Source organism: Paralichthys olivaceus, chromosome 12 (assembly GCF_024713975.1).
Source record: "Paralichthys olivaceus isolate ysfri-2021 chromosome 12, ASM2471397v2, whole genome shotgun sequence".
Taxonomy (NCBI): domain Eukaryota; kingdom Metazoa; phylum Chordata; class Actinopteri; order Pleuronectiformes; family Paralichthyidae; genus Paralichthys; species Paralichthys olivaceus.
Window position 1 is genome coordinate 513,632 of NC_091104.1, and position 9,090 is coordinate 522,721.

General features: G+C 41.8%; 1 protein-coding gene and 1 non-coding gene across 2 annotated transcripts; both read right to left on the minus strand.

The window, feature by feature from the left end:
- Nucleotides 1–2,084: 2,084 nt before the first annotated feature.
- trnat-ugu (transfer RNA threonine (anticodon UGU)) lies at nucleotides 2,085–2,157 on the minus strand. The gene has a single exon. It is a non-coding gene; the product is annotated as a tRNA-Thr (tRNA).
- Nucleotides 2,158–2,337: 180 nt separating this feature from the next.
- On the minus strand, nucleotides 2,338–8,816 carry hhipl1 (HHIP-like 1). The gene is made up of 9 exons (XM_020103062.2): nucleotides 8,371–8,816; nucleotides 6,423–7,069; nucleotides 6,134–6,277; nucleotides 5,570–5,898; nucleotides 4,893–5,019; nucleotides 4,358–4,503; nucleotides 4,156–4,237; nucleotides 3,459–3,541; nucleotides 2,338–3,353 (listed from the first exon to the last, which is right to left on the minus strand). The coding sequence occupies exons 1-9, from the start codon at nucleotides 8,743–8,745 to the stop codon at nucleotides 2,782–2,784; spliced, it is 2,505 nt and encodes an 834-aa protein (XP_019958621.2). The 5' UTR covers nucleotides 8,746–8,816; the 3' UTR covers nucleotides 2,338–2,781.
- Nucleotides 8,817–9,090: the final 274 nt, after the last annotated feature.

A 9,090-nucleotide genomic window follows, 5' to 3' on the forward strand; every position in this document is an offset into this window, starting at 1 on the left:
ATCATTTTGCAACAGATCAGATCCATTGCCTGTCAACCTTGTCCTTTTCTGTGGACATCAGCTGCTTGAACCACAGGTCTTTAAATGACAGAATTTTCTTGAAAAAAAAGGATGCATTGTGTACTTTCATTTTCATGTACACACAAAACACTGTGCACAGCCCCTGACAAAGTGAAAACTAAATTTTAGAATTTCACAAATGTATTCAATGATAAAAATGGAAATATTACATTGATATACATTTTCAGACCATTTACTCAAAAATGTATTTTCCAAGACAGACATGAGTCAAAGAAAAAGTCACAAGGATCAACAATTAGCAAAACACAGAAAAATGTAAAATCCCCAAAGAAAATTGAAGGGTAGAATGCAGTTCATTCAATTTAAATGTTGCATAAAACAAGAAGCCAGATCTGCCAACATCTGTGCATACATTGAGGTCTCCACATGGTTTACATGTAAGCAGAGCTTTGTAAACACCTACACTGCTTGTTTGCAGTCAAATGAAGCTGAGATACTGGGGACTCCCTCTGCTGGACTAAAAAGTGAATTGCCTGAATCTGCAACTGAATTCAATAAAAGACCAGAAGAGAGGAAATGGTGATCAAGAGATTCAACCATGGATGTTCTGTCAGTAGCATGACTGGATTTAAGTTGGATTTGAAATCAATCACTCCATCAAATTTATTTATATAGCACGGTATCACAACAAACAGTTGTCTCTGGGTGCTGCACAAAAGTCCAAGATCTTAAAAAAGACAATATCCAACTTTTTAAAAAAGTTTTTGAGGAAATCTAATAACTGCTATATAGGCAGAAGAGCTTAATCATAATAGAAATCTGAAAGGTTAACCCGTCGTCACGGATGACTCTGGGTTGTGTTGAGAACCAGAGACTGTATGTTTTTACGAGGGAAATGACAGTCAGCAATAATATTTAAAAGATATAATGGGTTCATAAGTCTGAGATGACTTTAAACTCAGTACTGATATAGCACATCTCTATTACTGATGGTACACACTTTTTCTATGTCCCCATGTCCCATTAATTACATTTTTAAAGGGATATTGTTGAGTCCACAACACTTGTGGAGTCTCACGGGAAAACAGTGTTTCAGCCAAATTCAATGCAACTGAAGTTAATGGTGACTTTAATTCTAAAAAAACAACACAAACAATAATAAGAATAAAATGCCTCCATACTACTCCTGTGGTGTCATCCAAGTGTCTGTGAGTCCCAGCATTCTGTGATCCATGCGCTCTCGTGGCTCCAGAAGAGAGTTTCAGTGGACATTTAGACTAAAAACATGGTGAAAATGACACCATTTCGAATTTGAATGTCCAGTGAGGATCAGTGGTGAGAGTAGTGACAGTGAGTAGATAATGAGTGAATCTTCAAATTTTGTGTGACCTATCCCTTTAACTCTTTTTTCTAAGATGAGGCAAGAACCTCACTTCCCACTGTTTCTACCATGAAAAATACATAATGGATAATCTATTCTAATACTTAGCAGACTATTTAACAGGGAACCTTTGAGGTGTGGCAGTATCGGGAGAGTCAGGACTGACATCAGGCTGAATCCAGAGAACCAGGGTGAGAGGTTAAGCCACATATTGGCAGGGTGCAAGGTGCTCGAGGTCTCAAGCCTGGCTCCAGCTCCTGAGAAGTGATGCTGTGCATATCAATGACCTTCACTGCACAGAGGAAAGTTCCGTCGAACAAACACTGCGTAGATAGAATAAAAGGCCTGTGTGACTTTGTGTTTGCCCTGGTGTTTACACCACATCCTGTATCCATGGACCATCTGGGACCGGTGGTTTCTTTCACATGATTTTTTTGATTATATATTTTGACTTGAATCATCATGAAACATTTCAACAAAATAAATGTATACGACATGCAAATACTCACTGTGAGAGACACTGTTGTGTGCGGAGACACCACAGGGTGTCAGTGGTGAGCAGTTTGTTGAGTGTACTATGGCCATCTGCGCTAACTTCCAGTATTTCATGAGTGCAGCTCAATGACTGCCGACAAAAGCAAACCATCACACGTAGAGAAAAGATAAAGGAAGTGACACGTACAGGCCCCAGCGAGGATCGAACTCGCGACCCCTGGTTTACAAGACCAGTGCTCTAACCACTGAGCTATGGAGCCTATTTAGTCCGTGACGCCAATATTAACCCTTTTTGACCTCAGTAGCTTTGTTAAACGACGTAGATGAATGTTGTGGTTCGCCATTGTTAATCACAGCGTGCAGGTTGCTAGGCAATGCTAATATATGACAAACTATCCAACATTCTATGCGAGTTTTTTGTAGATTAAGTCAGTGGAGACTAGATTTGAAGCTTTTATTGATGTCACGTACCAACATGGTAACTTCAGGATATAACAATACATTCATTCAGAAAGGTGGTGAACATTCAACCCATTTGGAAACACTATGTAACTGTAACAAATCACTGCCAAACATACATTCAAATGAAACATTGGAGTCTGTTATGAAAATGTTTAAATCAACTCTCATAGAAACTTTTGCTTATATTTATTTACGGTTTGGGTAAAATTAGTAAAGTGCTTTTGCAGACAAGTAGATCACATTAGTGAAGAAGGAGCTTGGATGCACAGTGTTGGATGTCATCGAAGAATCCCACCTCAACTATGGGAATGTGAGAAGTCCTCTTAATACCTGTTTTTGACAGTGTGGAATTGATGTTGGATTTTTTAAGAAAACAGGTTTAGTTAATCATAATTAGCTCTGAATTAATAGTAGTCACACTTTTAGACTTCAATAACATCTGAGCCTGAGTTGCCACAGATCACCCCTGCATCTTCATAGTGAGCACAGTTATTTGTCCCGATGCCAGCGTGTTTGCAGTCAAGCAGGCTGGACTCGGTCCCTTCACACTGAACATCATCCAGAAGAATCTGCAGATCCTTCCCCTCACCAAACTCTGCGTTCTTGGCTGCTTTCAGAGCGTATTGGAAGCCTAGCTGCCTACAAACCACAGCAGCATTCTTGGTGGTCCATAGGTCGTCACAGACAGTCCCCCACTCCCTGTTAATGTAGATCTCCACCCGTCCACGGTCACTGCGACCTTGTTCGTCTCCAACCAGCCTTACCATTCCACTCTGAAGCTCTGGTGCAATCTCTAGTCTGGATTTTTCCTTCCTGCGCCGACCTTTCCGTCTCGACTGCCTGTGTGGTTTGGTGGTGGTCATGGTTGGTGGAGGGGTGGCTAAGTGTGGTCCTGGTTCACCTAGGTGGTCAATGAGCTCTTGGAGCCAGTCATGTGATTCTGTGGGTTGTGGCTCGGGCATTCTTTTGCTTGATAGCTCAAATCCAATCAAGGCTAATGGAGAGACAACAGAAAAGCACAAGACTCAATATGAATATGAACAAGTGTCTAAATGTGATTCGTTTTATTCAGTGTCAGTTGTTTTGTTGTTGGACTCACATTCCTGTGGAACAAATTTGATGAGATTACTTTTTACTCTGACAGGAAGAGGGTCATAGTGACACTGTCTCGGTGGAGCACGTCTGGAAAAACAGAAAAAACAAAACAGATGTATGAAATATGTTGCATATCGGATACAAGCTGCAAGACAAATACAAATGTTTTTTCCCTGTTACTTTTACCAGCCTTCTTTTATTTAGCTAGAAATGGGGAACAGTGGAAATGAGCTATAGTAAATGAGGTAACACAACCATCTGCTGCTGAGAGAAATGCAGAAAGAGCCAAGAGCTGTCTGAAGCAATGTCATGTAGGAGAGATTTAGTATAGCAGACCTTTCACACTGCTGCCAACACTGCTTCATTTCCCTTCTCTATACCCAGAGAGGCGGTATGGCCTCCACATTTAGCACAAAGTCTGAGAATGTTATTCCACCACTGCTGAGAAAACACAGGGCTATCACGTCCAAGCCAAGTGTGATCATGATACTGCACATCCCTGGAGCTTGCTGAGTGGAATGAGATGCCAGTGTTTGTAATTATGAACAGATGTGTGTCTTGCATATCCATGATCAACAAGCAGAGACAGAACTGCACATTCTCAATTCACAATGAGCAGTAACTGGTCATGGCTTGTTACACAGGATTTCTTTGTCTAATGATGGTGAAATATGAAACCACATAATGGTTATGTTGGTCACCTTGAGGGGTCCACCACTTTATAAACGACTCCTGAAGGTGACGTAGCACTCGGTATTCCAGTGGACATGAAGTACAGCTCGCCTGATGGAAAGAAAAACACATCATTAAATCAAGAGGACATTACGTCACAGCTGGTGTAGAAAGAACACTGCACGTTCACTATCAGAGGTTTGAGCTTGTGTGTGTGTGCCCATGCTTTACCAGCTTCATCCTCAGCAAAGGAGATGATGTACTGGTGGTAGTTGTTTATGAGTTCAGGGAAGGCGCAAGTCAGGCCCATCCCCATACAGATCTCATTGTAATTCCATTGCCCTGTGTTTCTGTCCTCCTGCAGACTCATCAAACGCCTAGGACAGGGACACATTCATGTCAAAATACTCCCTGCATTACTACAACTACATTAGATTAATTAAAAGCACCAAGGTACTAACGGCAAAATCGATTTTATTTGATAAAGATCAAGGTACTCATGCAATAGTCCTCAAAGATGAATTGACTGTGGCAGTTCTACCAAAATCTCCCTGAATATAGAAGCTCTGCTGCATAGTCTTGTGTCATTACTAAAATCATCAAATGCAGATCAGGGAGGTGTCAAACAAATATCAACAAGTTATCTTCAGGATTGGGTCTGATGTCCCTTTGTTTCCATTTGTCAAAGTCTTCTAGTTGCTGTTTTCAACACAAAGGTTGTTTTTATTTTTCTAACAAAATATGCTATTTACCACATTAATCTTACCCGCTCATGAAGTCTCCAAATATGTACATGCCGTTCAGGTTGGGGTTTTCACAGCCTCGGTACACGTAACCTCCAGTCACTGATTTTCCCATCTTGTGTGGATATGCATAAATAGGCAAGACATCATCTGTGAAATAAACGTAAAGGTCACTATCTGTATCATTGTGGTTGTTCCTCGGCTAGGCAGGCCTACAAGGGAGGCTGTGGTTTAGTGGGGTTGTCCAGTGACCAATGGTTCAATTCCTGGCTCAAGAAACAAACAAGTCCCTGGGCAAGACACTCAACCCCAAATTGCCCCTGACAGCTGGATGAACATGACTCATAGTGATAAAAGCAGTCCATTTGCTTTTCTTTACAGTAAAAACCAGCCATTTAATATTCACCTTAGAATATGCATTTTCTAGTGTGTGAATTTTAAAGTTGACCATAAATATATTTTTTGAGGATAAGTCAAAATATTAAGTGCCAATTCATATAGGTTCATTGAATGAATTCTAAGGAAGGCAGATAATTTTATAAAATTTTTTGGGAGGGAGCTTACATGGTCCTTATATGTGATTAAAAGCTCAGGTATCTGATCCTAGTCTTGGTCTGAACACAATTAAAGACCACTATCTGTTGTGTGATGCTGAACAAGGGTAAGGGATGGTTCCAAACCATCTGAATGTAAATCCTACCTAGTGAGCTGTTGGCACACAGTTTCTTATCATAACAGGAAAAGCCCTCTTTAGCCCTCCAGCCGTAGTTCCGCCCTTTCTCGATGATGTCAATCTCTTCAAACTTGTTCTGGCCTACGTCTCCACAGAAGATTCTTCCCTTCCCCTCTTTGGTTCGAGGATCGCCCCTGTCCACCGAGCATCTCCACATATTGCGGACACCATAAGCATAAATCTCAGGTCGAGCTCCTCGTTCGTGTATGAAGGGGTTATCTGGAGGGATTCTGTACAGTGGGCCTCTCTCGTTGTCATCCACATCAATGCGAAGAACCTTACCCAAGAGAGCTGACCTAAAATAGATGTGGAAATATGAAAAACATATAATAACTGACCATTTATGTCATGTGAATATGCTCTTACATTAACATTAATTAAAATACATTTATTATGATGAAAACAATCATCTACAGTATCTCTTATTGTGATAATTTGGTGTATTTGCTACTTTTAGATTGATTCTTTGATTGATACTTAGGTATCATCAGTCATTCTTCAGATTCTTCTTCGGATCAAATATTATCTTACTTGTTCTGAGCATTCCCATATTTCCCAAATGGGTCTCCTGCCATCCCACCATCACCTGTGAAAATGTACAAGTAACCATCATCTGCAAAGAGCAGTTGCCCTCCATTGTGGTTTGATGCAGGCTCATCGATCTCCAGAATAACCCTGGATGGACATCAGACAAGACAGATATGACTAGGTATGACTCCCTATTTGAGTTTATTTGTATGGTGCATGTATTGTTGTTAATGTGTCAGATCACTCAAAACCTATTGCTGTTACCTAACTAGGATCTACAGTCCATACTTACCGCTCAGAGGTATGATCCACTACATTCATGTCATTGGCAGATACACGGAACTCACTGATCCTGATCCTTTCATCAAAACCCACCTCCACTGAGTAATACACATACAGCTTTCCATTGTACTTGTACTTGGGGTGAAAAGTGAGTCCTAAGAAGCCTCTCTCGTCCCCTTCCCATGATGATGTTAACACTGCCTTGGTAATGTTCAAAAAGGGCCTCAGCAATTTGGACCGGTCAGGAAGGTAGGTCCATACCAAGCCCACCTGTTCTGCCACAAAAAATCGATGTGTGCCGTCGTTAGCATGGACCATGGCTAGTGGGTTCCGCAGACCATTGGCCACTTCTTCCAGACACAGCTGCAGACAGCCATCTGTGTCGGACTGAACTCGACCCAGATTCTGAGTGAGCTTTTGGTTGCTAAGGAGGTGTGGGTAGCAGTAGTCCACGTCGTCTAGCCCAACATACTGGCAGAAACGTGCCTGGTTTTCTTTGACTTTGGCTATATGTGGGTCATCAGACAGGAAGGGGATGGCAGAGCTGCACTTTTTCCAAAAATCGAAGCAGTGGTCCTGACAGAGGCCAGGGATGGTGTGGACTGGGGTGCTCGGGTCTTCTGCATCAAAGAGGTGGGCTGCATAGGGAGAACATTCCTGGAGAGTTGAATGGGAGATATGGGAAGAGAAGGGTCAGTACCAATGAGGAGAAGGACTCAGCACAATAGAGCTTTGCTTAGTACATTAGTGGCTTTTGGTCTAAAACACTTACTATTATTATTATTATTATTATTATTATCAACTGTAGGGAACTACTATCATTAATGAAATAACTATCAACACAAGGGACCCTGGCCACACATTGTAGCCACGAGTTTAAAGCAGCATAAAATGGTAACACCTGTGTATAGCCTGTAAGCTCTGCTGACAGTTCATTAACCAATATCAGCGATAATGACATAATAATACATAAATAAATTATAATAATGACATACTAACACTACATTCATAAAGACCCATATTGTTTGATTGTGTCTGAGCATTTGTAGCATAAAGCCAGAATAATAATGATCCAAACCATGTTGACAATACTCCCACTAACTCCTCTAGCTCTTTGTCCTATACTCTAAAGCTGCATGTTTTGGCTAACTATTTTCAGACTGTCCAGATGTAGTCAGGACATATTTGTAGAAGCTGCCTCTGGGAAACCTTATCCCCCATCTACACCATGCTCTGAAGCATAAAGGTTCAACTAGTTAATATTCATAATACCTGCATAATAATAGTACACTGCTAAGTTATTAAATTGTTATGTATTATGTCATACCCAATTGGATGTCTGTCAAAGTCAAACTAAACCAAACTGATGAAAAGTATGGACGGAGTATATGTTTAAATACAGGTCATTCTGTGTCATCACTTTTTTTTTTCTATTATGTAAGTAGTTATATCATCAATAAATATGCAAAAAGTATTATAATGTCAGTATGGGCAAACCCGAATACATAATCGATATTAGACTGCAACCGTCTGTATTTCAAGTAGTCAACAGGACAACTTTAAACTAAAATTAATGAGATTCTGTTTACCTTTTTCTCTTATTTAATTTGACAGTGCTGGTCAGCGGTTATCTACAATATATGTGATCCACTTTTGACTGGAGAATAAGTGGGTGGTACTGTGGGGTGTGTGCATTGGTGTGTGAAAGGTTTAAAGGGAAATCAGTAGGGTCTGACCTTTACCTTCATTAAGCTCACTTTTAGCTTCTCAGTGAGCAGAGGCACAAACATTATGACATTTCCCTTCAAGAGCCGCTGACTGCATTCATCTGTTTGAGTGTGAAAGTATTTGTCTCCTGCTCATTTAACGGCCACTGTGTTTGCTGTCAGTTCAAACAGTTGGTGCATGATGGAGAAGTTCTGTACTAAGCAGAGCGACCTTTGCCCGTGCATGCCTACCTGGCACAGCAGCTCCAGGACGAAGCCCGCACAGTTTGAGTATCCGTGATAATCAAAATGATCCATAACTTTATAGAACCTGGCCATCAGCTCCTGGTCCTTTTGATAATCACAGCAACCAAACTCCTTATACATGACGCAAAACTCGAGCTCCCTCAGCGGACGGAAGGGAGGCTTAAAATCCAAACACTGCGGGTGTAACATCACAGGTGCGACCCAGAACATCGAAAAACACAAGACGCAGACCGGCGACAGCCACAGGGGACGCGGGGCTTTGCCGTAACACCGCAGCATTATGGCGAGCGGTGGAGACAACGGAGGAGCGAGTCGTGCACAAGTGGCTTCCTGTGTGCACTTTGCTCTGACTCCGGTCATCCGCCGAGTTTGGCACAATGACGTGGAGAACCTCTGTGCGCGCTGGTAGTCCCGTTGCTTTCCCGGTCCATCTGCATGCACACACACACACGCACACACACACACACACACACACACACACACACACACACACACACACACGCACACACACAAAGAGAGAGAGAGAGAGAGAGAGAGAGAGAGAGAGAGAGAGAGAGGAGAGCAGGGTTACATTGCTACTGTCTGTGGATCAGCCACATCGTTCTACAGCAATAATATTACTGCTGACACCCCTCCACAGCAGCACGCGGCAGGCTGTGCTTGGAGAGTTCTTGCAACTTCATACCTTTGACTAATATATTTTGC

Excerpts from the sequence above, each read along its gene's own strand:
- hhipl1 (XM_020103062.2), bottom strand. The coding sequence starts at position 8,745 with ATGACCGGAGTCAGAGCAAAGTGCACACAGGAAGCCACTTGTGCACGA. Across the intron at positions 5,899-6,133 it reads TATGGGAATGCTCAGAACAA|GTCAGCTCTCTTGGGTAAGG; the intron begins GTAAGATAATAT and ends CATCTATTTTAG. Across the intron at positions 3,542-4,155 it reads AAAGTGGTGGACCCCTCAAG|ACGTGCTCCACCGAGACAGT; the intron begins GTGACCAACATA and ends CTGTTTTTCCAG.